Source organism: Phyllosticta citriasiana (genome assembly GCF_038021145.1).
Source record: "Phyllosticta citriasiana strain CBS 120426 chromosome Unknown IWZ02scaffold_3, whole genome shotgun sequence".
Classification (NCBI taxonomy): domain Eukaryota; kingdom Fungi; phylum Ascomycota; class Dothideomycetes; order Botryosphaeriales; family Phyllostictaceae; genus Phyllosticta; species Phyllosticta citriasiana.
In genome coordinates this window covers 926,396-953,874 of record NW_027117280.1, presented here as the reverse complement: position 1 = coordinate 953,874, position 27,479 = coordinate 926,396, and the positions used below count along the sequence as shown (strand labels likewise).

The 27,479-nt window shown below is 54.5% G+C and overlaps 12 protein-coding genes across 12 annotated transcripts; 7 read left to right on the top strand and 5 right to left on the bottom strand.

Moving 5' to 3' along the window:
• Nucleotides 1–240: 240 nt before the first annotated feature.
• IWZ02DRAFT_444219 (short chain dehydrogenase/ reductase-like protein) lies at nt 241–1,535 on the bottom strand. The gene is made up of 2 exons (XM_066767093.1): nt 852–1,535; nt 241–791 (listed from the first exon to the last, which is right to left on the bottom strand). The coding sequence occupies exons 1-2, from the start codon at nt 1,291–1,293 to the stop codon at nt 304–306; spliced, it is 930 nt and encodes a 309-aa protein (XP_066625184.1). The 5' UTR covers nt 1,294–1,535; the 3' UTR covers nt 241–303.
• Nucleotides 1,536–2,633: 1,098 nt separating this feature from the next.
• IWZ02DRAFT_178964 (uncharacterized protein) lies at nt 2,634–4,192 on the top strand. Its single transcript, XM_066762267.1, has 2 exons — nt 2,634–2,983; nt 3,039–4,192. Exons 1-2 carry the CDS (start codon nt 2,750–2,752, stop codon nt 4,026–4,028), a joined length of 1,224 nt encoding a protein of 407 aa, XP_066625183.1. The 5' UTR covers nt 2,634–2,749; the 3' UTR covers nt 4,029–4,192.
• A 452-nt stretch (nt 4,193–4,644) lies between these two features.
• Nucleotides 4,645–5,400, top strand: IWZ02DRAFT_178966 (uncharacterized protein). Its single transcript, XM_066762268.1, has one exon. The coding sequence runs from the start codon at nt 4,737–4,739 to the stop codon at nt 5,367–5,369; it is 633 nt and encodes a 210-aa protein (XP_066625182.1). The 5' UTR covers nt 4,645–4,736; the 3' UTR covers nt 5,370–5,400.
• Nucleotides 5,401–5,674: 274 nt separating this feature from the next.
• On the bottom strand, nt 5,675–6,566 carry IWZ02DRAFT_444214 (uncharacterized protein). Its single transcript, XM_066767092.1, has 2 exons — nt 5,780–6,566; nt 5,675–5,727 (listed from the first exon to the last, which is right to left on the bottom strand). Exon 1 carries the CDS (start codon nt 6,522–6,524, stop codon nt 6,150–6,152), a length of 375 nt encoding a protein of 124 aa, XP_066625181.1. The 5' UTR covers nt 6,525–6,566; the 3' UTR covers nt 5,675–5,727; nt 5,780–6,149.
• Nucleotides 6,567–6,610: 44 nt separating this feature from the next.
• Nucleotides 6,611–7,505, top strand: IWZ02DRAFT_178946 (uncharacterized protein). The gene has a single exon (XM_066762266.1). The coding sequence runs from the start codon at nt 6,711–6,713 to the stop codon at nt 7,350–7,352; it is 642 nt and encodes a 213-aa protein (XP_066625180.1). The 5' UTR covers nt 6,611–6,710; the 3' UTR covers nt 7,353–7,505.
• On the top strand, nt 7,439–8,795 carry IWZ02DRAFT_178940 (covalently-linked cell wall protein-like protein). Its single transcript, XM_066762265.1, has 2 exons — nt 7,439–7,638; nt 7,690–8,795. The coding sequence occupies exons 1-2, from the start codon at nt 7,524–7,526 to the stop codon at nt 8,580–8,582; spliced, it is 1,008 nt and encodes a 335-aa protein (XP_066625179.1). The 5' UTR covers nt 7,439–7,523; the 3' UTR covers nt 8,583–8,795.
• A 770-nt stretch (nt 8,796–9,565) lies between these two features.
• IWZ02DRAFT_444212 (uncharacterized protein) lies at nt 9,566–10,284 on the top strand. The gene has a single exon (XM_066767091.1). It carries the CDS (start codon nt 9,699–9,701, stop codon nt 9,945–9,947), a length of 249 nt encoding a protein of 82 aa, XP_066625178.1. The 5' UTR covers nt 9,566–9,698; the 3' UTR covers nt 9,948–10,284.
• Nucleotides 10,285–13,557: 3,273 nt separating this feature from the next.
• IWZ02DRAFT_488155 (uncharacterized protein) lies at nt 13,558–14,233 on the bottom strand (the record flags this gene model as incomplete). Its single annotated transcript, XM_066769434.1, has 2 exons — nt 13,558–13,786; nt 13,848–14,233. The coding sequence occupies 2 exons, from the start codon at nt 14,231–14,233 to the stop codon at nt 13,558–13,560; spliced, it is 615 nt and encodes a 204-aa protein (XP_066625177.1).
• Nucleotides 14,234–15,173: 940 nt separating this feature from the next.
• On the bottom strand, nt 15,174–18,218 carry IWZ02DRAFT_468025 (putative beta-glucosidase 1 precursor; the record flags this gene model as incomplete). Its single annotated transcript, XM_066768600.1, has 5 exons — nt 15,174–17,036; nt 17,086–17,212; nt 17,266–17,656; nt 17,846–18,052; nt 18,158–18,218. The coding sequence occupies 5 exons, from the start codon at nt 18,216–18,218 to the stop codon at nt 15,174–15,176; spliced, it is 2,649 nt and encodes an 882-aa protein (XP_066625176.1).
• Nucleotides 18,219–21,244: 3,026 nt separating this feature from the next.
• Nucleotides 21,245–22,333, top strand: IWZ02DRAFT_430719 (uncharacterized protein; the record flags this gene model as incomplete). The annotated part of the gene is made up of 1 exon (XM_066766099.1): nt 21,245–22,333. The coding sequence occupies one exon, from the start codon at nt 21,245–21,247 to the stop codon at nt 22,331–22,333; it is 1,089 nt and encodes a 362-aa protein (XP_066625175.1).
• A 129-nt stretch (nt 22,334–22,462) lies between these two features.
• IWZ02DRAFT_178782 (glycoprotease family protein) lies at nt 22,463–24,279 on the bottom strand. Its single transcript, XM_066762264.1, has 3 exons — nt 22,925–24,279; nt 22,516–22,873; nt 22,463 (listed from the first exon to the last, which is right to left on the bottom strand). The coding sequence occupies exons 1-2, from the start codon at nt 24,175–24,177 to the stop codon at nt 22,657–22,659; spliced, it is 1,470 nt and encodes a 489-aa protein (XP_066625174.1). The 5' UTR covers nt 24,178–24,279; the 3' UTR covers nt 22,463; nt 22,516–22,656.
• A 258-nt stretch (nt 24,280–24,537) lies between these two features.
• IWZ02DRAFT_373101 (acyl transferase/acyl hydrolase/lysophospholipase) lies at nt 24,538–27,321 on the top strand (the record flags this gene model as incomplete). Its single annotated transcript, XM_066764680.1, has 1 exon — nt 24,538–27,321. One exon carries the CDS (start codon nt 24,538–24,540, stop codon nt 27,319–27,321), a length of 2,784 nt encoding a protein of 927 aa, XP_066625173.1.
• Between the last annotated feature and the right edge of the window lie 158 nt (nt 27,322–27,479).

Below are 27,479 nucleotides of genomic sequence, written 5' to 3'. Positions count from 1 at the left end.
TTTCAAATGCAACAGTATCCGGATTTCCGAGGCAGCCCAGGGCGATCTCTTGTGGTATGCTGCATGGTTTGCTTCGCGTGGACGTCAGAGCGGGCTTTGCCATTGGAGTATAGCCTGCGGGAGAGGATGATCACTTGGTCTCTCCGAATGGCCGCAGGGGAGCGTTTTGGAGTGGTCTGGTACACGGATGCTCTGAGATCATTGACACGCTGTTTGAATGCTCAAGGAAGCCAAGTAAAATTGTGTGAATGCCGCTGCATGCTTTTCATGATTCATTAACTACGACGGCTCGAAGCTCCAAAATTACCCCTGCATTTCAATGCCTCCGTTGCTGTGTAGCACCTCGCCCGTAAAGTACGACCCATACGGACTTGCCAGGAAAACGTACGCCGTGGCGACTTCGACAGGCATACCAGGGCGGTTCAATGGCTCCTGTCCGACACCAAGACCCCTCATGGCTTCCTTTGGGGCTCCCTTTGTTGCGGGCTGGAGCGGCGTCCAGATGATGCCGGGCGCTACAGCGTTGACCCTGATGCCATGCTTTGCTTGTTGTTGAGCCAGCGCTCTCGTAAAGGTTGCGATGGCGCCCTTTGTTGACGAGTAGTCAACGAGCTGTGGGTTGCCCATATAAGCTGCAACTGAGGTCGAGTTGACGATAGAGGAGCCGCGCTTCATGTGCGGCAGGGCGTATTTGGTGAGCGCGAACATGGACAGGATATTTGTGCGGTAAGTCTTTTCGACCACTGACAAGTCAATGTCACGCAAGTCTTCGCAAATTTCTTGCATAGCACCTGTTCCGCGACGGAGAGAATCAGCATATAGCCCTCCAATCTCTAGATTGGGATACGTACTGTTGTTGACCAAGACGCTCAGCTTGCCAAAAGCCTTCAAGTGGCTTTCCACTGCCTTTTCGCAGTTGGCCTCCTCCTTCACGTCCAGCGCCAGCAAGTTTGCCTTCCGACCAGCTTTCTCGATCTGAGATTTTGTCCATTGTGCGTCCTCCTCTTCTTCCGGCAGGTATACAAAGGTAACGTCGGCGCCCTCCTTGGCCATGAGCAGAGCTACAGCGCGGCCGATGCCAGAATCGCCTCCAGTGATCAAGGCAGCTTTGTCCTTGAGAAGGCCTCGGCCTTCATATTCCTGCAAGTACGGCTTGCCGTCGTCTGTCCAGAACTCGAGCTGCGTGAAGTTTGCTGCAGGTGCAAGCTTCGAGTCAAGGCCAGGGCCACCTTCCTGGTCTTGAGCTTTGAGCTCTTCAGAGGGGTATGCGGTGATGGGCTTTTGAGAGGACATTTCGGTCGTAGGTGATTGGCGCGCAATGTGTATGGAGGAATCATACGCGATTGGCTTTGGGAGATGGAGTGTGGGTAGTTTGCGGTGCTGAAATGTGACAAAAATCGCGATATATGGGCAGTGATGAAGTCCTGGATCTGGCTTGTCGATGTCCTATGACGTCATCGTGACCTAGGAGGTCCCTGTGAAATCATTGATCCATACGCGAGCACGGCGCGCGCGAACTGCTGTTCGAGCGCCCATCCTGGTTGAGCCCTTCTGGAAACATGTCGATGCCATTGATGATGATACACGACATGGCGACGAGCAAGACGAAGGCGTGGTATTGTGTTGGTTTAGTGGGAAGGAGGTGCGAACGGCTAGGTACCCATGGAGGTAGAGACGAGAAATGACGGACGATTCTCGGTCTTCGGCGAAGCGTGTACCGATTCGACTGAACCTCGCCCTCGACTCTGCAACAACAACTATTCCCTCCATCGCTACCAAATTATCCAAATTGGATCTTCTGCATACATCGCAAACTTTCCCCGCACTGGAAGCATCAAGTGTGCTTCTTCTTGCCTTTGCGACCCTCGTGCCCTGTTCAAGACGGTCATAACAACATCGACATATTGGACGCGCTCGGAAAGGTTCAGTGGTGGTCAGAATTGGCAAATCCCAAAGGATGTTGCTGTTTCCGCCCTTTTGACTTGTTTTCATCTTTGGAGAATTCTGCTGCTTTCTTCCAGCTTCTCACTACACGAAAGCAGAAGAGTTTGCTGGATGAGGGCTTGATCGCTACGTGCATGTTGGCTCCTTGTTGCTCCAAATCAGAAAGCCCAAAGTTCAGGACATGCATGATTGATTTTCAAAGCTCTTACATGTAATCAGACCGGCAAATAGTGGTTTCTGCCGTGTACCAATTCATTGCTCTGGTTTGCCCCATTGGTAATGTGCTCTCTACCACTGCTCGTCGATGAGAATGCTTGAAGATTTGCTGACTTTTGAGACGTACCCAGACTCGCTCAGATGTAGAAATAATGGAGCGAAAGAAACCTCGCTTTGTTTGACCTACTTCTGTAAGGAAGAAGGCTAACAATAGGCGCTCCCAGTTGGAAGCATGCGGGTAAGGCTCACTTTTGGAGTTCGCTGTTTGTGCGCTTAGTTGAGCATGTGTCTGGCAGGTCGTTCTGAGCTTGTTGCAGGAAAGGAAGCTGCGCAGGCGTCGCGCCAACACCTTCTCAGTACGGTCTGAACACCACACCACGTCGACAATTATCCTTACCCACATATTACCTATGAGCCTCACCCAGAATATGTATCTTCATCCCTTTTGAGCAGCTTATTCCCTACCAGAGTGGTCCGCCTCAATCTGAATCGTATCGAATCCGGCGTCTTTTCATCCATCCTCTCCAAGTCTGCTCTACGACCTCTACCACCTTTGCGCTGCCGCGAAGAAAGTCCTGACTTGCCTGACATGGCCAAATCAGCCTTTTTCAAAAGAGCGATTGAAGAAGGCAAAGCAGAAATCCGCCAAGGATTCATTGAAGGCATTCAAGAGCCACAATTTGAACTTTATGAGATGTTGTATCGGAAGTACATCACGTCTTCAAACTACACACATGTGGCAACAGGAGAAGATGGCGAGGCGTCCACCAAGAACCAAGTCTGGTCAGCCTCCTCCGTCGAGGACGCCGATTTTGAGTACACTGTGGGCTATCCAAATCTCCTTGTAATGTATCTGAACAACTGCTGATTGACAGCAGCCACGCCAGTCCATTGGCTTTATGGACATGGATTGGCCCTGCCGTAAGGCCATATACCAAACCCTATTCCCAGATGTCGCCATTGGAGTCTGGACGTACGAAAGGGCCACCAGCCCTGCGCTGAAAGTCCTGCGCCTTTCCAAAACAATCAAAGATGAGGCCAGCAGGTTCTGTCTGTGCAAAAATCTTCTTTTCACGGGAAGCGAATACGGATGGTTAACCTTGGAGGCCTTTCTCAGCAAATTTGTCAGCCCACAGTGCTATGGATTATTGCGACATGTTACGATCGAATGTTCTGGTGCCTCAGACCCAGGAATCTACGATGCTTGCAAGACACTAGCCAGGTTTTCTGGCCTACGAACCATTGATCTGGTCGTTCCCACTCGTGAATTCCCTCCATGGCAGACAAAGAACAAGCGCTGGGGTCCTTTGCAAAAGCTTCATACGCAAATGCCCCAAATTCAATTTCGGTGTATCCTCCTGCAAGACAGAAGCATGTTGGATGGCTGTAAAGGCAGCATGCGGTCGTACTGGTCAGAGAACATGCTTCTTGCCAGAACGCGGACACTCAAAGAATATTTCGACGACTTCAAACAAGAAGTGGACCCGACGTGCAAGCTGGGTTGGGTATTGAAAAATTCTCCAGAGGACTGGGAGGTGTATGAGGTATCCTCGGAAACAGGTTTCAATGTGGGATTTCCGCAGCAAGGGCCGCATTTGGATGACAGAGACAACATTGAGGGTAACAACGCCGACGATGACGCCGACGACAAGGACGAAAGCGACGATGAAAGCAGCGACATAGACTCCCCACTGCGACGAGTATTGAATGCCTCCATAGTGAGTTACACATGGCTAATTTGGAATCTAGAGCCACTCGCACCGTTGCCCATCGTCCTTTCGGCATCATCTTGGGCACAAGCCTCATTGCAGACACACAGTGTCTGGATGGAGCAATGTGGACGAAGTTCACCCCGCACGATCAACTGAATGGCCGTGGCCATGTCCCTCCTCTTCTTTTCCCTCGCCACCAATTCCATCAACATCTTCATGTTCCAATTGTCTTTCTCCTTTGCCATCACCTGTTCCATCATCTTCCAGTTCTTCTTCTGCGTCGTCCCCATCTTCACCACCATTTCCTTCTTCTCCCTCTCCCTCCCTACCACCTCCAGGAACAACACCATCTGATGTTTCCCTTCCTCAATCACCACCTCCACCTTACACTTCCCGGCCTGACTCTCCTCCCGCTTCTCCTCCCCCTCCACTTTACTCCTCGTCGGACTCCTCCTCTCGTCTATTCCACATCACTGCACCCTTGATGGAGATAGTACTCTTCATGCGGGCATTCGCGGACAATCTCGAGGAGCCGGCTGTGAAGATTGGAGTGAGGAATTATTTGAGGGAGTTTGAAAGGGAGCTGAAGAAGGAAGTGAAGGACGAGAGGAAACAGAAGAGGATTCAAAAGAAGAAAGAGAGGAAGCAACAGAAGAAATCCAAGCGCAGAATAGAGTAGGAGGTATGGCAGGCAGTGGCCACTTCAAGATGTTTGGCAAGTCTGAGAGTGCCACGCAGAATCGGGGAGGGAACAGTACTTGCTTATTCCCGTCCTTGCTTTTTCCCTTGTCGGTCTCGTAGATAGGCATGGTGCCGCCGGCGCAGGCAATTGAGATTACAGTCTCCGTCTGTCATTGACAGGGAATGGCGATCGAGTGGTTGTTAAAGAGAGGACAAAGGAAAGACCAAACACTTCGGCCTTCTCGAGTCCGCTTGCTAAGCTTCCTCTCTGCTGGAATCTTCCTTTCACCCTCAACGCCCGTCCACGTGGCTGCTTTTCAATGGCTCCAAGAGCGTGGCATAAAACAAAAACCCGTGTCATTAATAGAAACAATTCCTCATACCCTACCTACTGCGAGTAAGACGCTTTCCATCCCGTGGCTTGCAAGCCTTGGTCACGGTAATCCGTCGAATATAAGAAAAAAAAAAAAAAAAAAAAAAAAAAAAGGGAGGCCGCGGCACATGTGTTGTACATTGCAATGTGCTGATCCGCGGGATGATTACAGACACGCAACGGACGAACAAGTGGCCAAGGGGACAAGATTAAAATCGGCCAAGGTGACCCAAGGCGCGCCCGGCGAGAATGGGTTGCTTTGGTGCGTGTGGGCGTCGAGGGAGGACCCAGGGCGCATGAGACGGTTGGTTCTATACTATAGCGCTGACGGTGTATGGGACGCAGGCGGCGGTGGCGGTGGGGTGGACAAACAAGCATCGCACGGCGCGGCGAACATGCCAGATGAATCTTGCTTTGCACAGCAGCAGCAGCAGCAGGAGTAAGGAGCCGCCGACGAGAGCGGCGGAAAAATCGGGCAACAGGGTAGGATACGACGGGGAAAGGGGGAGGGGCGGGGTGCAAAAGCTTGCTTGCTTACTTGACTCCCGCGACCGACCCCAGCCAGAGTGGTGGTGTGTTTGCTGGCGCATATAGATGGAAGAAGCTTAAGTGCAGCTCGTCTCATACTGGGCTTGCTATTGCGGCATCGCACACAAAGATTAGGGCCACGGAACGTTTGCACCGGGCGTCGCACGGGGGAGCAAGACATTATTTCACCGCCGCTTCCTGCTACCATACCATGTTTGCCAGGGATTTTTGATTCGACGGGTTGCAGGACGATTGCGGAGGAATGAGAGTAATCTTGCAAGAGAGTCAGTCAGTCAGTCACTCAGTCACTCAGTCACTCAGTCACTCAGTCAGCGAGGCTTGCGCAACCTTCAATTGTTCGCAAGCATCCCCTCGCCTGCCATGTTGGGCTCTCATTTTTTGTGATTGGCCGGCCCAAAGGCGCAGGCCCGGGTAATGGACAATGGATGGAGAGCCGGGTCAGGGTGTGCAGGTGCATTCTTCAAAACCCCTACGCTGAAGCTTAACGCGACATCCTGTTGACGACTTGTTGTTGAAAACACGCGGGCAGTTGTTGTCGGCGAGCAACGAGAGGCGAGAGGCGGGCTGGTGGTGGCTTTGCCCTGTTCAGCTGCGACGATGCGTCGTCGTCAACAACGCCCAGCAACAGCGGCTGTGGCTCAGCGCCACTGGCGCTTTTAAATGCCGAGACGCGATTACTGGAGAGTATGGAAATGGGAGGTTGGTGGCAGCAGTCCGAGTGGTGAAGTGGACGGCGGTGGCGGCTTATGCGAATCGGCAGAGGCGTCTCGTCTCAGGCACCAGGTCGCCATTTGACAAGAGAGATGCAGTGGAGTGATGACAAGAAAGCCGAGGCTGGATGCAGTTGAGAGGTGAGGTGCAGGTTTTGAGACGGCGAGGATGAGGATGAGGATGAGGATGAGGATGAGGAAGAGCAGCGACGTTGGAACATAGAAGAGTTGCCCCAGCCACAGGACGAGGGCCACACGGCAACCCGTCCGTCTCCCGCACCCGTCACCTCCACCAACTCCTCCTCCAAACACCCAGACGCCGGCATCCACGTTCGTCATGTTTCCGCCAGCTCCACTCAGCCAAATGCCATGACCAGACACCCTCCACCCGGAACCCATGTTTTGGCACCCGGCTCGTGCCTGGCCGCCGCCGGAAGTCCTTCCTGGCTGACTTGGCCTCACCGCATCGCATCGCATCGCATCGCATCGCAACCATCCATCTAGCAATGCAGCAGCCAAAGGATCATGGGCCTGAGCATCGTGACAGCATTACCTGCGCTGGCCAAGGACCGCCGTCGCAATGCCTCCGCCCGCCTTTCCTCTTGTCAACAACCGTCGCCCATGGTCTCTTGCAGCAAGAGCCTCGATCGACGGCCACTTGCCTGCATCATCGCTGCTGCGCCCTTGTACGCCGCGCGGTCCGCCGTTCTGATCTTCCCTGTCGCCCTTTTGGCTGAAGCTGCTTGCATTCGTCTCGGCGTGGAGCTGATGGTTTCTCTGTCGGCTGCCTCCTGTGTGCGGCCGCAACTCCGCGAAAATTGTTCGTTCGCACGAAGTGAGGGGGTTGGTATGCAAAACAATCCATCCTCTCTTTGTCTGCCAATCGCTTTGCCATGTCTCATGCAGCTTGCACAAAGCCATCCCAGGCCTTACCCCACAGACCGTCAGGCATCTTTATGCACCCTTCTGCATGCGGTCTGCAGCCCCTCGAGCTCCTTCTCGAGCGCCTGGCGCGGCGCTTTCGCGCAACCGGCCAACCGCCCGCTGTCCACCCCGCGACACAGCGACAAAGGCCATATGACACTCGTCTCCGTGTCATCATCCTGCGGATCATGTCCTGCCCGAAAACGCCAAAAAAACGGGGTTGATGTCAACGGCGAGGCGTAGCCAGCCATCCAATTCCAAGAATACAAATATCATCCTCATTTCCTCCATCCGTCTTTTTTCTCAGCCCCATCCACCATCAACCCTGCTTACCTTGACTCCAATCTTGAGCTACCTTCGCTTAACTTGACCAAATACCCTCGCTCGCAATCGACACTTTTCTGCCTAGCCACGATGAAATACGCTTCAGTCCTCTCCGCCCTTGCTGGAGCGGCACTTGCCCTGCCGCAGGGCGTCACTGAGGTTATTCAGCCCAAGGCCTCTTCTCCAGACGGATGTGAACAGTCTTGTAAGTTGGAGTGTTTACAACATGGGCTTCATTTCTCTAATTGACTCCCAGACTCTGGATCCTTTTCCATTACCATCGTCAACGCAACCACCTCCGCAGGTCTTTCCAAACGTGGCCTTGCTGCGCGTCAGGAGTCTGGTGGCCCAGCCGACACTACTCTTGTCGTCACTCTCGCAGATGGCCAATTGACGGACCAAAAGGGCCGCACCGGCTACATCGCTAGCAACTTTCAGCTGCAATTCGACGACCCGCCTCAAGCTGGCGCCATCTACACTGGTGGCTTTTCGGCCTGCTCCAACAGCTCCATTGCCCTAGGTGGCTCTACCGTGTTTTACGCATGTCCCTCTGGCGAAGGCGCCACCAAGTTTTACAACTTTTACGACCGCAGCTGGGCCTCGACCTGTAGTGCCATTCACATCAACATCATCTCTGGAGCGGGCGACACTGGATCCAGCGGCACAGGCGTCCCCGCTCGCTCCGACGGCCAACCCGTTGCTACCGAGGTCCCAGTCCGCTCCGATGGCCAGCCCATTGCTTCTGCAGTTCCTGTCCGAAGCGATGGCCAGCCCATCGCGTCCGCCGTTCCCGTCCGCAGCGACGGTCAACCCATTGCCTCTGCCGTGCCCGTCCGCAGCGATGGTCAGCCCATTGCCACGCCCGTCCCCATCCGTTCGGATGGCCAGCCCATCGCCTCTGCCTACCCGGCCCCGGTCCCCATCCGCAGTGACGGCCAGCCCATCGCTGTCAACACGCCCACGCCCGTGTCCATTCGCACCGACGGCCAGCCCATTGCGACTGGCGCTGTGTCGAACAATCTGAGCGCGCCCGCCGCCACGACGCCACCAACGGTTCCCGCTCCCTACACGGGCGGCGCCCAGCGCTTCAACATCGGGTCGGGCGTCGCGCTCGTCGGCGCCGCCGCCGTTGCCATCGCCATGATCTAAACACGTCGAGCTTTTCCAAACGCATATCGGTGGTTGGCGTGGCTTCCGTTTTTCTTCTACGGCGCTGTGCTTGGCTGACAGCATCGCATTTCTCGAGTGCTTGACCTGCTTGGCAAACAAACACGTTTTGGCTGGCGGCTTGTCTCGCAACGGGCATGGGTGCACGTCTGTCTGTCAGCTGAGCGCGGTCGCTGCGGCGCATTGTGCATATCTCCTTGCGCATTTTCTTCTCAGACCTCGCAGGGGTTCATTCGGCGGCTTTGAGATTCTGCTCTCTGGCGTCGTTCCCTCGTGGTCGAACAACATTCCCCTTTTTACGATTCATTGCGACATATCTTACTATCTTATAATCGCGAGCGAGTGAGCGAGCGCATAGCGAGGGGACGTATTTGGCAACATGGGGAGCAAGGGGGTTGGCGACTGGTATTATTCATTGGAGCGAGCGGGCATCAAACGACGGAGGGTGGGTGCTGCGGGTATTCTTAGGTACCGATGGCAGTAGCTGTAGTATGTATAGCACAGCACGTAGTAGCAGCAGAGTGAAAAGGATAGCCCGGACGGGATGGACGGATGGAATAGGTACACGGGAGGGGCCTCCGGATGGGTATTGGGGGGGGGGGGGGGGGGGCGTAATTTATAATCTATCTACGAATGTATCTGCATTCCACTGCACCCATTTCCTTTGCTCTTCTCTTCTCCTGACGTGTCCTGTTCTCTATCACTCCCGCTCTCGTCTTGAATTGGCTTGTCCATTGTTCTGCCATTATCTGATTCTTTTGTTTCGTTTGTCTCTTTGCCCTCATTCCTGCCATCCCATGACGACAACAACAACACAACAAATGCTCTATATCCATCCGTCCGCCTGTTGTTCCACAAAACAGACCTCCAGACCAGACCAGACCAGACCAGACCAGATCAGTCTCAGATCCGTACAACCTACATTCCCCCCTTCCTTTCTCCGCCCGCTCGCTGCTTTCCTGCCTCATCCCTTTGCACCAGCATAATTGAACCAATAGAACCCGACACGACACGACCCGACACGACACGACACGACACGACACGCGGTTCCTCGCATATCGTCTCGCTTGGCCTCAGCAACGAAACAACAAAGGAAGAATGAATGCAATCAAAACAGCAGCGGCAACATGCATGCATGCGCGCGCATGTTATCTTGATCGAGGCAGTCTTGCTTTTTTTTTTTGTTTTTTTTTTTTTCTCCCTTTGGCCATGCTTACCTGCCTGCCTACCAACCTACCGCTCTACCGCCCACATGGCCAACTGACCAAACACTACATCCATCAATCCATCCATCCATCCATCCATCCATCCATCCACGGTCGGTTGCGTCATCATCTACGCACCTAAGGTAGGTATAGGTACCTACCTACCTACCTACCTACCTACCTAGTAAGTAAATTGATGGAAACCACCAAACCAAAATACGCGCGCGGTAAGCACCGCGCCGCCCCACATCATTCGATATCCCGTTTCAGCGCGAAACAAACACAGTCTGCTCGGTCTCCTGTTAAGCTAGATAGCTAGATAGCTAGCTGTCGAGGAGGAGCTGAAATGTGGTGGGCGTTTCTTTTGCGCTGTGTGGTGATGCGACGCGAGACGCACGAGACGATGACTGATGGGTGGGTGGGTGCAATTTGCTTTTGTTCCTTTTTTTTCTTTTTTTCTTTCTTTTTTTTTTTTTTTTTTTTTTTTTTTGCTGTTGACTGTGGACTGTTGAGTTGGGTTTTTGTTTTGCTTTTGGTGGTAGAGGGATGGAGGAGGGGTAGATGTATGTGTGGGAAGGGGAAAGGGAAGACGAAGGCGAAGGGGAAGGGAAAGGGAAAGGGAAAGGGGGAGGGGGCTTGGAGATTGATTCGACGGTTGGGTAGAGTAGAGTTAGGCATCTTGGTGTTTGGCAAGTGATTAAGTCGGTTGAAAGTCGGTCCTCTGTTGGTTTCCTTCTGTTTCTCCCTGTCGTTTGCTGTACGATCCTTCCGGTTCTACTGTCTCTGGATTGAAGTATGCGTCGCGTTATTCATGTCTTCTGCGCCATCCCTTCGCCGAACATTTGCTGAAATCCCTGGGTTCTTGATGTTCTTGTTTCCTTGAATTTTACTCGTTGAAATAATTGTGTCCGTCTAGAGCCCTAGTTCTGCATGTATGATGGGACCAAGGTCGCGCGTTTGCTAAGAGGCGGAGTGGGAGCAGGAAACGTACAGGATGAGAACGATGCGTTTTTTGCCATGTGCCTGGGCGCTGGCTGGATTCAAGTATCTGTTGTGGAGGTGTGGGTACGTACCAGGGACATGGATGGGCAGTCCGCGCGCTTCGCAAGGCTCTACAGATGTGGCGCAAGAGGCACTGCCGCAAAGTCGTTTGGTCGTTGTTGCTCCCGTAAAATGCAGTGTGATGGATTTCGCAAGTCCCTTAGTCTTGTCTTGAACAATTCGTCTTGCTGCACCAGCGGCTTGAGAGCACTGGACGTCCAGAGGAAGATTGCCACCCCTGGTCCGAAGCGTGAAGAAAACGGGAGTCTTTCCACCGCCCAGCCGCCTTATCATTGGCCTCCACTCTCCCCCACATAAACCCCTCAACGCCCCCCGCTTCCCCCTCTGACCTCACTTCCGCTTTGCGTAGGTACGTACCCACCCACCTACCTCGCCACACAAGTTCTACCGCCCAATCCACGCACTCCCGCTAGAGATCAAAGCCAGACGGCCAATTAAGCAGTGACATTTCTCCTTGGCTTACCGTATCGACGCCCTACAAGCAAAGCAGCAACGTATTTCGGCGCTTCGCTGCTGGTCTTGGAGGGCGGCGGCGACGTCGATTGCCATTTATGTATGTATATGGTGGCCATGACATCCATGGAATCGCATTCGTTGCAGGCTGTGAGGCGGCGCTGTGCACAGCGTGTATTTCGGGTAGGACGCAAGGTGCCGTGTTAGCGTTGTTGGAAAGGTGTTTGTGGCGAGTGTGCCGTTATTTCTGCAGCGTGTGTGGTGGTCGAATATAGTGGGAATGAAGAATTGTGGAGGTGGACAAAGCAAAGAGAGGTGGAGATGAGGGGGAAGATGAAGAAGGAGGAGGAGGAGGATGAGCAGGAACTGATTGAGAAGGGGAAGGACGATGGAGGCGAGAGATGCAGAAGACAAAAGAAAAGGTTGCGCGCGATGAGAAAAGAGAAGAGAAGAGACAATGCCTCGCTAGCAGTAAGCACACATTCCCGTTCCAAGACACAACCATGGCAGTAAAATCACTCCCCAGACACAGCCAGAGCGCCAGAAAATCGCCATAATCTCCTTCACAACGCACCACAGCTCCGCCTACTCACCCACCTCCTCACTCACTCCCTCATCCACGTCCTAGCCAGCACCCAACAACCACCCACCTCTCCCCCTTATACCACTCAAGCTACGCAGTCCAGTCCAGTCCAACCCAACCCAATCCAATCCAATCTGGCCTCGCTGCACCAGAGGAGAAGGCTGGCCTAACTACCTACCTGCCTGCCTACCTACCTACTTACCTGCCTGCCTGCCCACCTGCCGCCTCCATCCATCCAGCCAATCAGCGAGCCAGCCACTCCATGCACGCACGCACGCACGCATGCATGCACATCTACCGAATGGCAGGAAAAGGCGCAGACAGCAGCAGCGGCGCCAGGTAGGTACGTAGGGAGGCAGGCAGGCGATCCAGAACCATGAGAGACCAGACAGAAGAGACCTGGATAGGCTGGGTAGAGTAAGTAAGGTAGGTAGGTAGGTAGTCGAGGAATTGGCGGATGGACGGCGTGCGCGCGGCGATGCTATGCGCTGCGCTGCGCTGCGCTGCGCTGCGCTGCGCTGGGATGTGCTGCGAGACGATGTAATGTGGTGATTGGTCGGTGGGTCGAGTACATGACCTACCTAGTCGGCTGGCTAGGTGGGCTGGTTCGATGCGCGCGACGTCATGCAATGTGACGCAGCCTACCTACAGTACCTACAGTACCTACATGTACGCGACGCACTGCGCTGCGCTGCGCTGTGATGCCGTAATCTGGGTGCGTAAGGCACCTTAATCACTCGGGCGACAGCAAAGGCGCAGACGCTTCGAGTATGTTGGCGAATTGACATGGCATGCGGCTTCGCTGACAGACTGAGTGCATGACAGCAGCCAGTGGACAGCGCTCGCTGCAGCCTCAACGACATCGAAAAAAAAAAAAAAAAAAACAAAAAAAAAAAAAAAACGGACTTGCAACTGATGGCGCAGCAGTCTCCCCATCAGCAGACGGAGGGGGAAAAAAAGAGAAGAGAGTCTGCGCGAGGCAGTGCAAACCCCTTAGCCACGCGAAAAAGCAAACGGAAAAGCCGCCGACCAAAAGCGACAAAGTGGCGACCGCAGAATGCGGTTCCGATTCTAGCTGAAGAAAAAAGCAAGCAAAAAAGCGAGACGGACAAGCATGATGCCAAAAAAAAAGCTTAATTCGTGAACAGGGACAAGGAATTGAGGGGTGGGTGGCATGCGGCCATTTTGGCGCGCCGCGCCGGGTGTGGCGTTTTTCCTGTTTGGGCAGTTTGGATGGCAGTGGATTTCTTCTTCTTCTACTACTCGACGGCGCCAGCGCTGCCAGCCCGTCAACCCATGCAAGGCAACAATGGCTGGGGTCTTCAATGCACGCAGCCTCTGATGGCCTTCTGCAGGACCCAGAGAGGCGGCGCGGCGTTCACGTAGGCTGCAAAACCTTGCTGCTGCTGGGATGACGTGAATAGACAGGTGCAATGGTCGAATGTGAGCGAGGTTTGAATTGGTCGTAGCATTTGATGCAATTAGCATTACGGTATCATAGGGTTTCCCTCCGCCAAGCGCCTGTGTAGTCGTCGCGTCATAAAAACATTTTTTGTCCCGGTCAATCCATCCATGCGTGCAACAAAGCTCTTTACAGCGAAAATCAATCAATGGCGGAGGCGTTCAGGTATAGTGGAGAAGCGAGAGCGATGGCTCAAGCAACAGGAGTGGGAGTGGTGGTGGAGTTGGTCTTGCGGATTTTGGCCATGGCCGAAAGCACCTTGGCCCTCTTGAGCGGCATCTGGTGGACGGGGACGGAGATGATTTTGTCGTTGCTGGTGCAAGTTATGCCGGCGGTGGGAGCGCCTCCGGTACAGGTCAAGGCATTGCTGGTGGTCTGGTAGTTGTTGGACGAGACATTGGTGGTACCCGTGTAGGCGAGACTGCATTGGAGCGTTAGTGTCTCCCAAAACAGAACAGACAGCTACACAAGCGGTTGCTTACTCGAAGCTGGGGTAGTGGAGCACGGCGATGTTAAATCTGTACTCGCCGACAAACGACTCAAAGCGCCATTGCGTCTTTCCATTGTCGGCGCAGTCGATGAAGTCGGGCACGGGGTTGATGCGCGGGGATTCGGTCGTATAAGGCCAGGAGCCGGCGCATGTCGTCTTGGAGTCGGACAGGTCAAGGTTGAAGGTGATGGTCGAGTCGAACTTGGAGGCAGCGGGCCAGGTTCCACCGGGCAGGCCAGAGTTGGTTCCCATGTAGTGTGTCTTGAGAGCGGTGATTTCGTAGTTGGTTGCGTTGGCGGCGCGCGGGTAGACGGGCAAGACGGCAGCGGAAGCGAGGGCGGCCGTGGCCGAGACGGTGAAGAGAGTAGACCAGATCATGTTGAAAACAGTGCGATGATAGCGCGTACTGGGGTATATATGGTCGGGGTGGTGGGCTAGATGGATGGTCGTTGGAGAGCAATGAAGGTGAGGAAAAGCTTTACGGGGAGGGGAGCAATTGACGCACCGCAAGCAAGCGCAGAGGAAGGCGCGAAGCATCTTATAGGCGGTAGGCGTGGACAAGCGGTGTCATTGTTGGGAAAGGAATAGCTGAGCTGAATTACACGGCCGCCCCAAGGGTCCGTGGGCCTGCGGATATGCGACTCTTTGCCATGATCCGGATGCGGCGACGTCGACGGCGGGCTGGCCACGACCTACCTTGCATACCTGGCCTACCTATGACAGGAGATGGATGCATTTGCCCGTCAGTCAGTAACGTAAGTACCTGCTTGAGCCCTAAGGCACAGTGTCCGGTCCAGCCACCGTACACGCACCTCCTGGTTGTCCACTGCCTGGTCGACGACGTGACTGACCTGACGTCGCCGGGCGTGTCCAGGTCCCGTCGTGTCGTGGAAAACAATACTTCCCGAAGCCACGCTCACGAGAGGCTGCCCTTGCTTTTTTTTTTTTGCCCAACGTCGCAGCAACGACGTATGACAGGATGAAGAAAGTCGCTGCATCGCGTCTGCATCTGCATCCGTATCGTATCGCCTCGCCTCGCCTCGCACCGCATCGCATCTGCACCTTGACCGCTTGGTGCATGCATGTGGACCTGCCAAGTCATCGATGACGGTCAGGTCAGGTCGGTGGTTCCTGTGTGGCCCCCCCCCCCCACGTGACGACCGACTCGGAGTCTTTTTTCAGCAATCCAACTGCAACCATTACAGACGGACAAAAGTACAAGACACCAGACATGGCGCAGCAGCCGCTGCGTGGCGTCGTCCGGGTCAATCGATGGTTTTTGCAGCTTCGGGCTCTCCGACAAGCACCAATCGCTTACCTACCCTGCCCGTCCCGTCACCCCGCCACTGCAGCTGAGGCTCGTCGACGAACAAACCATCTTCAGCCTCCCTGCGCTCTCTCCAATCCACACCTGGTACTCGCCCCCCATCACAGGAACAATCCAATTCTGCTGCTGCACATCCCACACCGACACGTCCTTTCGAGTCACTGTCAACGTCACCTTCTCGCTCTCGCCAGCCTCCAGCCTCGCCGTCTTGGCAAAGTCCCTCAGTTGTATCATCGGTGTCTCGACGCCCGCGTTGGCAGGGAATTGCACATACGCCTGTACTACCGCCTTGCCAGGCTTGCTGCCCGAATTGGTCACGGTGACGGAGACGTTGAAGGCAGTATCCCACAGCGCCGCGTTGCCGCCCCGCCCGCCACCACCGGGCGCTGCCGTCTTCGCCACGCTGCTGTATCCCTCGGGGTAGGGATATATCGACGTCGAAGCCCTTGCCTCGTCGGCCTCGGCCTTGCTTAGCCACGAGTAAATGTACCGCCAGATTTTGACAAACCCCGCCGGCTCATACGCCTCTGACGCCGGCGGCCTGCCATTGTCGTACTTCGATTGGGCCGTCTCTCTTCGAGGGGGCGCCCCAGGCGGAGTGGACGGCAGTGAGACTCCAGCCACGATTGCTGCCTCGCCGAGCTCAAAGGTGGTATACGACAGCCCGTGGCCAAAGGGATACCGTGGCGCAATGCCCTTGTGGTTGAGGTGTCGGTAGTCGATATACAACCCTTCCGAGTACGTGTCTTGCGGTTGCCCGAGCTCAAACCCCACGAGATCGACCGACTTGGGATAGTCATCCTCGCTCTTGGGGATGCTATACGGCAGGTGACCGCTAGGAGATTCTTCCCCGAACAGTACCTTTGCCAGCGACTGGCCCGCCTCTTGACCCGGAAGGTGAGCAAACAGCACAGACTTGACGGATGGCAGGTCAACCCATTCTTCCACGAGTATAGGTCCCACGCTGTGGACAATGACAACCACCTTCTCGTACTTGTCCGCCGCCGCCTTGACGAGCGCGTCTCCGTTATGCCACGCATGCAAGCCAGCAACGTTGCGGTCCCCGGCGTTGCCTTCCACAGTGATGTAATTCTCTCCCGAGTCGGCGCTGATAAATACCAACGCAACGTCGCCCTGTTCCGCAACAGCCGTCAGAGGGAAAATGTCTGTCAAATACGAAATGACATGGCTTGAACGCTCCTTTATGGCTGATATGGGGTCGTCCATGTGAGGGTACTCGGCGGTGCCGGAACCCCATCCCATCCCGAGCGTGCCCTTGTCACACCCTCGGTCCGGGCACGAATTGATTCCGGCAGGGTTCTTTTGTGCGCCGCTGCCAAAAACCTTGAGCGGGGTCTTGCCATCGAGGGGCAGCACATTGTCTTCATTCTTCAGCAACGTTACGGCCTCCATCGCAATGTCCCTAGCAATATCGGCGTGGTCCTCTTGCACATTGACAAATTCGTTCACTGTGCCAGAAGGCGAAATCAGGGCACCTGGATACAATAGTCCTTTGGCGCTCTTGGTCCAAGACGAAAAGTTTGGCTCCGGAAACCCCTTGTCTTGGCCCAGCTGATACCACGCGGCCACCACGCGCGTCGTCATGTCATTCAGTCGCTCCATGGGCACGGAGCCATTGAGAGCAGCCTCGCTCAGATGAGATGCCCACCAAGGCTGACCGAGCAGTGGAATCGTCCCGTCGCCAGGCATAGACATGTCGAGTCCGGCCAGAGCAGCAGCCACGCCCGAGATCTGCGCCAGCCAGTCGCTCATAATTAGCCCTTGAAAACCGAGCTCATCTTTGAGGATCCGGTTGATGAGGTAACTGTTTTGGGTGCAAGCCGAGCCGTTGACCTGAACAGGAATCAGCAATCATCACTCGGCGACACTCAAGTCAACCTACAGCGTTGTAAGCCGCCATGACTGCTCCCACACCTGCGTGGATAGCTTCCGCAAAGGGCCACAGGTACAGCTCATGGAGCGTCCGATCATCAATATTAGCGCTATAGCCGGGCTGAAACGGATTGTACCTGTACAAACAATCAGCAAACGCGCACCTCCGATGCTCAACCCAGAAACCAACATCCGAAACATCTCTTGCTCGTTCCCAATGAAGTGCTTAATCGTCGCCACGACTCCCTGGCTCTGCACGCCGCGAATCGTCTCGGCCGCGCCAACGCCCTGCAAAACTGGATCCGCGCCAAATCCCTCCCAGCCCCGGCCGCCCTTTGGCTTGCGTCCTAGAGGTCCCACCGATGGTCCCAGGTGGATGTTGATGCCTTTGCCGCGGAACTCTTTGCCCAATGCGACGCCCCGCGCATACATGAGCTCTTTGTTGAATGTCGCGCCGACGCTGATGCCGGCCGGGAATGCCGTGATGTTTTCTGTAGAGCGCACGCCGAGGGCGGAGTCTTGCAGGCAGAGTTGCGGGAAGGAGACGCGCGGGGCGCTGCCTGTGTTGCCGGTGCAGCGGCCTGGCATGCGCGGTGGTTAGTGAGCTGTTTCTGTCGCTGTCGCTGGACACTGAAGCGACTTTGCAAGAGAGAAGATAAGAGCGGCAGTGTGGCAAAGGTAGGTATGCCAAAATCATGCCATGTCAAATCGCCAGTCTGGCCGCCCACTCGCTGATCGACTGCACATTATCACGAAACTGACAAACGTACCCATCAAAAACCCCGTCCCACTCGTAATATTCGTCTTCTCGGCCAGCGTCATGCGCGACACCAATTGCGCCGCCTTGTCGTAACTCGCGCTCCACTCATCCAGCCAGCCGCCAACGGGCGTCGGATACCATGGCGGCGAGGTGTATTCGCCCGACGCCGCTTTGCTGTTGGAGGACGAGGAAGACGACGAAGGGGAAGAGGACGTGTCTGAGTGCCCGTTGTCCAGCCAAAACTTGAGGCGTTGGTCCGAGGGCAGTTGCGGTAGTATGTCGCGCAGTTTGAATGCGTCGACTGTGATGAGGTGCGATGTACTCCAGACCCAGAGGGCAAAGAATAGGAGGAATGGTGGTTGTCGTGGTGGTGGTGGTGGCATGGTGTGTGAGGTTTTTGGCGGATGGAGGGGGGAGAGTTGCGTGCGGTAAGGACTGACTGACTGACTGACTGATTGACAAGACAGCTTCAGTGAGGTAGGTATAAAAGACAATTATGGAGATGGGATGGGATTTGTATTACTATACTGGTTGGTCGCCTTTTAGAGCAGAACCGAGGGATCCACCCATGCATACATATCCATGCTCGCTTGCTTGCTGGCACCCGCGTCTGCGTCCGCGTGCACGTACATGAGCGAGGTTGCTTGCTCAGTGAATGGGTAATGTAGGTAATAAAGCCTCTTCCGTACGGCCCTAGCCTGGCCCTGCTGCTGTATGGACGGAAGGACATGGATAGTCAGCAGGGTACCTGAGGAAGAATAGAGCCAAGCAGGCCAGGGCTGTGTCGTCGCTTCAATGCCATTCGGTCATGGGCAGCTGGGTGGGTACTACGATCTAGAGACAGGTAGTCATCACGAGCCACCTATCTCCCTACCTACCTACCTCCCTACCTACATACCTACTGTACCTGTACCTATCGACAAGCACGCATACCAAAAACAAGATCCGCGAAGCCGCCTCTAAAATCTTCCACGCGAGCATTCAGACGACCTCACCTCGCCTAGCCTCGCCTCGCCTCGCCTGGGCCTTTCCGCAGTCACCCAATCGAGCATGTGCCCGCGGCTGATCGACATCTTTACGAGCCATGCATGGCCGACCGGCCGCTTCGCTGGATCCGGCAGGTTCGAACAGGTCAACTACGAGCTCCCGCGGGTCAAGCGAGGACTTTTGTTGACCGCCGTGGTATTTTTGTTGGACGATGAAGATCGCTCGTGACGTGTTCGGCCCAAGGACTTTCCTCTTCTTCGGCGGAGGCCCGCTGTGGCGAAGCATGTACAGAGCTCAGTTGTTGGTTTCTTGGCGTAGAAGGTGAGGGTCGGGTGGGGGGTTGGGTGGTATGATGGGGGGTTTTGCGCTGCTATGTGGTCGTTGGTGCGTTTTTAGGTGGCTGGCTATGTACCTTAGGGGTAGTCAGTGTGGGAAGAGCTGGCTGAGTGGATAAGTAGGTGGGTAAGGTAGGTAGGTAGGTAAGTCGCTGGCTGGCCTTCTCCAGCTCATCAAATCAGCTTGGCTGTCAGCCGATGCATCCAAAGCTCTCCGTCTCCTCCAGTAGCCAGGCCATTTGCTCAGTCTCGCACTCACCCATCCACTCGGTAAGCACTAGCATCACCGTCAGCAGTCGCAGTGGTCTCTTGACGCGCTTCCCTTGAGGACATCGAACTGGTTGGACAGTGCTGTACTGCTACACGGACGGATGGTCATGCTCCGAATAAAATAGCTACCTATCTAGGCTAGCTGCGCTATGCTTGATTGGTTGGTTGATGCGTTGTGCTGATGGGCAGGGCAGGGAAGGACGGTCCGGCGGGTAGCTGCAGAAGGCTGTGGCGGCGCAGATGGCAGCAGGATGAATATTCGTGACCGTCACGCCTCAGACCAAACCAAACGCTTCCTTCCAACTCGGCCGCCGACGGAGAGGCAAACTACTGAAACTGACAAAACTTAGCGTCCAAGCACGCACTTCATCGACGTTTTGAGGTGAAATGGGATTGTTTTGAAACGTCGAAGACGAGGGAAGAGACCAGGTGTTCCCTGGCGAGGCTGATAGTTGCGAAAAGCTTGATTTCACGCCGCCCGCAGATGGGAGGCTGAGCAGCAACGGCTTTGGGACTTATCACTGAGGCATCCCCATCCCTGGAGCGGCGGCGTTTTTTACTGCTTGGGCGTAGGGCTGTGAAGGAGGGAGTCTTGGGAGAACGACGAAGGTGAATGAAGACGATCGCACGTCGAAGAGGAGATGAAAAGCAGTGCTGCCGACTGGAGCAATACTGTACATGCAGTCCAAGACAACAGGGTCCTAGGGGTCACGGCAACCCGGTTGGAAAACGTCGAAACGTGAGGTGGCTTCTTCGATTTGCCTCGGCTCGTGTCGACCCGCCTTTCAAGCCTAGACGCGCGACCAGTCAATCAGAGTTGATTGATTTCGCGATGCAGTGCGTCGGTAATCTCATTTAGGTAGAGTTATTTTGATGGTTGAGTTTGTCCAATCTTTGATTCGTCTTCATCTTGACGGGAGCCTTTTCCCACGTGTAGGTGATGGAGATAGAGATGCGGTTGTTCTTTGTTATCAGTGAAGCGACGCAAACGGTCTATTTTTCAGCGTTGAGCTTTGTCGACTGGTAGTTTCTTTATCGACTTCATGTCTGAGGGTCAGTCGCGCATTGGTGAAAGGCCGTAGGTGTGGTCTTTGTTGTCCTGGGTGATCTGCTCATCTCAACAACACAATTAGTGATACGGGAGAGACTTGGGTAATTCTGATTGGCTCGACGTACGAGTCGTGAGTCTTGCGCTGAGAATGTCAAAATGCACGTCTGGAGATTATGGTGCTTGGTGCGCAGGTTTCCAGAGGTAGTGTTACTCCTCAGTTGGATTTTTGCAAGGTGTCGTCTTTTTCTTGATCAACTTGAGCTATGTTGCATGGATGAAAGGTACTATCAGAGACTCGGCAGAAAATGTCGTGGCATAAACAAGCAGTGGTGGAGGATAAAGGGAACGTTTGTATGCTTCGATCGACATTCCAGGTCAGTCATCAAGTTTCCTTTGGGCTGAATGTTCGGGAGCTCTCAAGCTTCATCTCGCAGAGGTGTCCATATGCTCCATGACTTCTGGAACCAAAGTTCCCCTAAGTACATTTTCTGATGTCTTCGTCTTTGTGACAGCATTTGTGGCGTTGGGCGACGGGAGACCTTACTGTCGAATCAAGTAATGACAGGATCCAAGACGACGGACTGCGTCTTGACAAAGAATGACTGTAGGAAGCTGCATTGTCAGTGATGCAACTGGAAATTCTTTAATGGAGGTGTTAATACTTAGCAGTGCATTCCATCTCGCCCCATCTTCCACCCATCTTCCACGGTCTTTTACCCCAGAATTCTGTTTTCTGCCGCGCTCCGGACGATTCACTCTCATCAAAATGTCGGACGAACCTTTCGACAGGCACCTGCATCCCGGTGCTGTCCAATCGCGGAAGCTTTGGCGAGATACGGCCGAGCTGTTTCGATGGCGCGTTGGCCGCGACGGTCTGCCGGAAAAGCGCCCTGATTCCATCATGGACTACAGGGCACAGACGCAGCATAACGCGCGCTCGCGTTTGGGCGGGCTGCCGCCCCAGATGATGATGAATGTGGGAAACAGACTGCCGTCAGTCGACAGGCGCAGCTTCTTGGGGTCAGCAAGCGTTGTCAGACGAAACAGCCGTCTCATTGCCAACGATGGACCGCTCAAGGAGAGGGAAATTTGGTTCTATACGAGACGTATACTGCGAGACGCATACCACCATGCTGTTGAGCTGGAAAAAGCGGGAAAGGTCTTTCGAGATGCCGTTGCCTGTGCCGGCTGCAAAGAAACGCATCCGGAACACCACTTCACAAAATCAGAACTCCACATGATACCTGAAGTTCGCGAGTGTAAAGGAAGAAGCGGTCGGTTCGAGGTCTGCGAGCACGTCAGTCTGCAGTGGAGGGATATCAACCTCAGATGCGGGCAACAGATCATGAGAAATGAATGCGAACACCACGACCACTTTGATCATTCACCAAAATCGACAAAATACGTACCATGGTCGCAGCTGAAAGCACCCGGAGCAACGGGTTCGTCCCCTCCCTTGTACCAAATCACGTTCCACAGTAGATTGGCGCTTAGAGACGATGGTAAACTGGCAAGGACAATGGACGAATGGGAGGCATTGCTGTTAGAAAAAGACCGCCGGACCTGTCCCCATACGCGCCTCACAGATCTCATCGAGGCATTGGTCAGTAAATACCGGCAAGATAATCCCTACCATGTGGACTTTTTTGGACGCCCACCATACAACGCGAGGATCAAGGTCGTTGATGGTGGAGTCAGGTGGGATTGCACGCGTTGCAAGTCCTCCATGGAGCTTGTACAACAAGAGACTAGGAGTCTGGATCACCCATATCCTACTTTCGTTGAGATAGAACGTCTTGTAGTCGTTCCCAGCCGTCCGAACGGAAATACATGGTTTTCTCATTTGGAATTCTAATGGAGTCCACGGCGTCACTCGGGAAGAAGGTCATACGCGGAGGAGTTTTTCGTTCTTAGTGTAGTCGATTACTTTTTGATCTCAAGTCGTAGATAATTGCCAAAGCGAAGCAATTTGTACAATACCGCTGCTACGATTTGCTCAGAGACCTTCGAATGAAGACCGGGGCGACATTGACTTACATTTTGGGAAAAACATTGAATGCCGCTACTACCCTCAGGATGAATCGAAGGCCAGCCCGCATGCGAAGCTGTTGGCCTCTTTTGTAGATCATCTCCCAAGGCTTGATCAGCATGTGCCTAATGGCGACATCTTGCCCCTTGTTATGCTCCTTGGATATCACTGTTGGTTGGAGGAGTTATCAAGTCCTCAAGACTCCATTTGCGGATTGGTAGACAGGTGAGCGGCGTCTGATGACCAGCGCGGAACATTTCAATGCCCGCCCACGCAATCATGGCCGCATTATCTGTACACAAATCCAAGGGAGGGTACAGAAGCTTGATGTCAGGATAGCCTTTGTTGGCGAGGAATTCCGAGAGACTTTTTTATTAGCTCAAGTGACGCAAACGCAAACGACATGGGGGTACTCACACTCGTCTCATGTACATGTTGGACGCCACGCCTCCGCTCACCACGACTGGCAATGATTGAGCAAGCTCCGGATTTGTCTTTGCAATGTCCTGTAGTGCGAGGACGACTCGGCTGGCGAGATGCTCAAACGTGATTCTCATGATCTCTCGAGCCATACATCTGCGTTCATCTTCACTGACATCGCCTGCAGCTCGCGGCATCTTGCTCAGTCTGCCAGTGTCCTTATTCAACCCAAATCTAATGAAATTCTCCACAGAGGTGAGCGTGCCAGCAAAGCTCATGTCCATCGAGAACGCTTTCAGCCCTGCGGGAGATGCGCCCATGGGTGCCTGGAAGCCCCAGCCCCAGCTGGTGACTCGCTTCCCAATCTCTTCGCCCCTGTTCTTTGGGGGGCTGTAGTCGTAATCTTCAGGACCATTCGGAAAAGCAAAACATTCGAGAAGCCGGGCATACATGGCATCACCCCAGTCGTCGACGAGATTTTGAGGTACAATGAGACGTCCAGCCCTGTCAAGGCATTGCCCAATAGCACGGTCAGTGGTGGAGCCCAGGACATGATGTGTTTCGAGTGAGTCGGATTTAATTATCAAAGTGTGTCCTCCAGACACGAGTAGCGAAAGAAAGGGGAATTGAGGTTCTACTGCCGGAGCATTTTGGCCGGTCGGCCCGCTACCATCAGCATCTGACTTGTGCGTAAGCGCAGAGGCTAGACGTGGCGTTAATGCATGCGCATGCATGTGGTGTACACCGACGAGAGGAATTGCCCATGCGGTTGCGAGACCTTTGGCGGTTTGCAGCCCCGTGGACAGGTTCGACATCATCCCGGGGCCGCGGGTGACGGCAATAAAGTCGGGCTTCATTCGAAAATCTACTCCGCTAGCATCTTCCGAAGGCACGGCAACGACATTCAGGTCATTGGATGCTTTGTCTTGCTCAACTTTCGGTAGATGACGAATGGCTTTTTGAAGAAGTGGGGCGATGTTCTCGTGATGCGACTCTAGTGCAGCTAGAGGATGGATACCTTTGAATGAGGTGTTGTTTGCTGTGACCTTGTCATGAAAGTGGAGAACAGCGTCGCTCTCGTCTTTTGGCCACAAACGCCTGCTTTGGTCTCTGGTCTCCAGCACCGCCACAGAAGTGTCGTCGCATGATGTCTCGATGCCAATAGTGAGAAGGTGGCGGCGCTGCCATGGTCCGCTGACCGGCCCTGCGAGAGCTGGCGGACGAGCGCGGCAGAAGGATGAGCGGAGCATGATTAGGCGAATATGCGCTCACGAGGACATGGTAGGCGAGGATAGTGTCCGATGTGGGTTGATGATTGATTGGAGTTGCAAAACATTCGAAATGTGCCGGCGGCAGTGGCGGGCGGAGCCGAACGAGCACGAGCACATGCCTGGAACGGCCCGGGCGATGAGTGTTGGGGGGCCGGCTCGACGTCACTCCTCCCTGGGAAACACAACTGGAACATGCCCAAAGGAACTTGAACTCCCGTCTGCTCTTAAACTCATCTCTGCCTTGGTCGCCTCCTCTCCACCCCTGCCTCCGCCTCTGCCTCCGCCTCCGCCTCTGCCGTCGAACCGATCCTCGCCATTATGTGAAGCCTTGGTGCGACCATGGCAGACATCAAGAAATCCACCGACGGGCCCACGCCCCACTCCCCTGCCGCATACGACCTTACACAGCTCCCGGACTGGGACGACGATTTTGTTGACGAAGACGGCGTCGCCAACTTCGAGCGCGCCCTGCACGCCCCCGAGCCTTCTCCGTCCAGCGACAACTTGCTCGAGCAGCAGCCCCCCAAAAAGTCCCACTTCATCACCGCCCTCAACGACTGGCGCCCTGTCCACCAACGCATTCGGAAGAGGAAGAAACGCACGCCGAGACGTGGCAAGGACGAGACACGAGAGGGCCTGTCTTACAGCCTCCTCAAGTGGCCCTTCTTGTTCATCGTCTTTGGCTGGCTCATTGGCCTCGGCATTTCCTACCTCTTAACTCGATTCTACATTTACCTCTACGAGCATTGGATAACATGGAGGGGCAAACGCGAAAAGCTGCGTCGGAACCTGAGCAGGACAAAAACATACGAGGACTGGGTTGCTGCCGCAAAAGAGCTGGACAAGCACCTTGGCAATGATGAGTGGAAAAAGAAGGATTCTTACGCATACTACGATGCCAAGACAATCAAACGCGTCAGAGACCAACTGTCAAAGCTACGTGCCCAGGCCGAGCAGGAGGAGAGGGCTCTCAACGGAGACTCCGAACCCGGAGACCGTGCTGTGCATCAACTCCGCGGCCTGTTGGAAGCTTGCGTCAAGAGCAACTTCGTTGGCTTTGAAAATCCTCACTTGTACAGCGAGAGCTACTATGGGACCAAAAACCTCCTGCAATCCTACATTGACGAGGTCGCACAGTCCATATCCCTTCTCCAGGGTAGTGATGCACTCAATGTCGAGGAGAAGCGAACGCTTTTCAAGCATCTGCAAGCCAACTTTGGCCGGACCGCACTGTGTCTCTCTGGAGGCGCTACTTTTGCCTACTACCACTTTGGCGTTGCCAAGGCTCTCTTGGACGCCAACCTACTTCCCCAAGTCATTACCGGAACTTCTGGTGGCGCTTTAGTCGCGGGACTACTCTGCACTCGCACCGACGAGGAGCTCAAGAAACTTCTCGTTCCGGCCCTGGCCCATCGAATCAATGCTTGTCATGATGACATGGTCACTTGGGCCAAGCGATGGTACAAGACTGGTGCTCGTTTTGACAGCGTCGATTGGGCTAGACGTTGCATGTGGTTTACCCGAGGCAGCCTGACATTTCGCGAGGCATACCAGCGGACCGGCCGGATTCTCAACGTGTCCTGTGTTCCCTCGGATCCCCATTCCCCCACAATTCTCGCCAACTATATTACTGCTCCCGACTGTGTCATCTGGTCGGCTACGCTTGCCTCTGCTGCGGTGCCAGGAATATTGAACCCTGTCGTTCTGATGAAGAAAAAGAAAGACGGCACCCTCGAACCGTATTCGTTTGGACACAAGTGGAAGGACGGAAGTCTTCGCACAGATGTGCCGCTGAAAGCTTTGAACTTGCACTTCAATGTGCGGTTCTCCATTGTTAGCCAGGTCAACCCGCATGTAAACCTTTTCTTCTTCTCGTCCCGTGGTACTGTCGGGCGGCCTGTGACACATCGACGCGGACGCGGTTGGCGCGGAGGATTTTTAGGATCGGCCACTGAGCAGTATCTAAAACTTGATTTGACAAAGTGGCTCAAAGTGTTGCGGCACCTTGAGCTTCTGCCCCGGCCTCTTGGTCAGGATTGGAGCGAAATTTGGCTCCAGCGCTTCAGTGGTACAATCACGATATGGCCCAAGTCCATTCCCTCGGACTTTTACTACATTCTGTCGGACCCAACCCCGCAACGTTTGGCAAGAATGATACACGTTGGCCAGCAGTCAACCTTCCCAAAGCTCAAGTTCATTGCGAACAGGATGACAATAGAGAGGTCGATAGAAGAGGGAAGAAAGGCAACGAGACCGCAGAAAACAAAGGAAGGTGGTTTGCCAAATATTTTGTCTGAGGAAGACTTGAAAGGATTGCTCAAGGAAGCCCAAGAAAACAACGGGGTCATTTCACAAACTTCAAAGGCCTTTTCGGTCGCAGCCTCATCATCGGGCTCTTCTGACAACAGCTCGCCCCATTCCCAACGCCGGTTCCGCCAGCCAGGTGGCCTTGACGGCACGCTATCCCCTCAGTCCAACCCCGACGGTCCTAACGACGTACCAGAATCAGGCCGCGCTTCTCCCTCGCTATCAAAGCGAATCAGTGGATGGTGGTCATCCCGGTTCAACTCTCCTCCATCCCCACGCACCGCCTCTCTGCAGCGTAACGCTCACCTACGCGGGCCCCACGCCGGCGAGCGAGCCGGCAGCATGTTTGAGCTGCGCCCGCCGCGGGAATATGTCGAAGACGAAATCTACCAACATCCACAGGGCAACGGCTCCTCACACCGCCCGCACGATGACAGCCTCAACGACCGCCGGCAATCAGTCGCGCGCGAAATCTTCCGCCAGTCGCGCGTCTTCATCGACGACTCGGACACAGAGGGCGAGCCCGACACGGACGGCGAAGCCCCCTTCATCTACGACAATGGCAACTTTTCGTCTCGCAATGGCCAGTTTCAGCACGGCTACGAAGAGGGTCGTGATGATGAGGCTGAAGATGATGAAGCTTCCGTCACACAGGGCGACGAGTGGGATGCCCAGGAGGAAGTGCAGGAGGAGAGGACAAACGAAGACGACGCCGTACAGCGCTTTTTGGGTAACGAGTCGGACGAGAGTGGCGCTAGTGGCTCGAGTGAGGAAGTTGGCGGCAAAGGTAAAAGGAGAGGCACATTTGTCGGATAGGATTGCTGCAAGAGTGGTCCTTGTGGAAAAGAGACAGTTTTTGAGTTGAACAAGTAGTGTTTGGACTGTATTCACTTCTACCATTTACGTTTGGGGGCAGCTGGGAATTGTGCATCGCTTAGGAGATTGTTGGTTGTTGATGTCATTTGAAAATATAC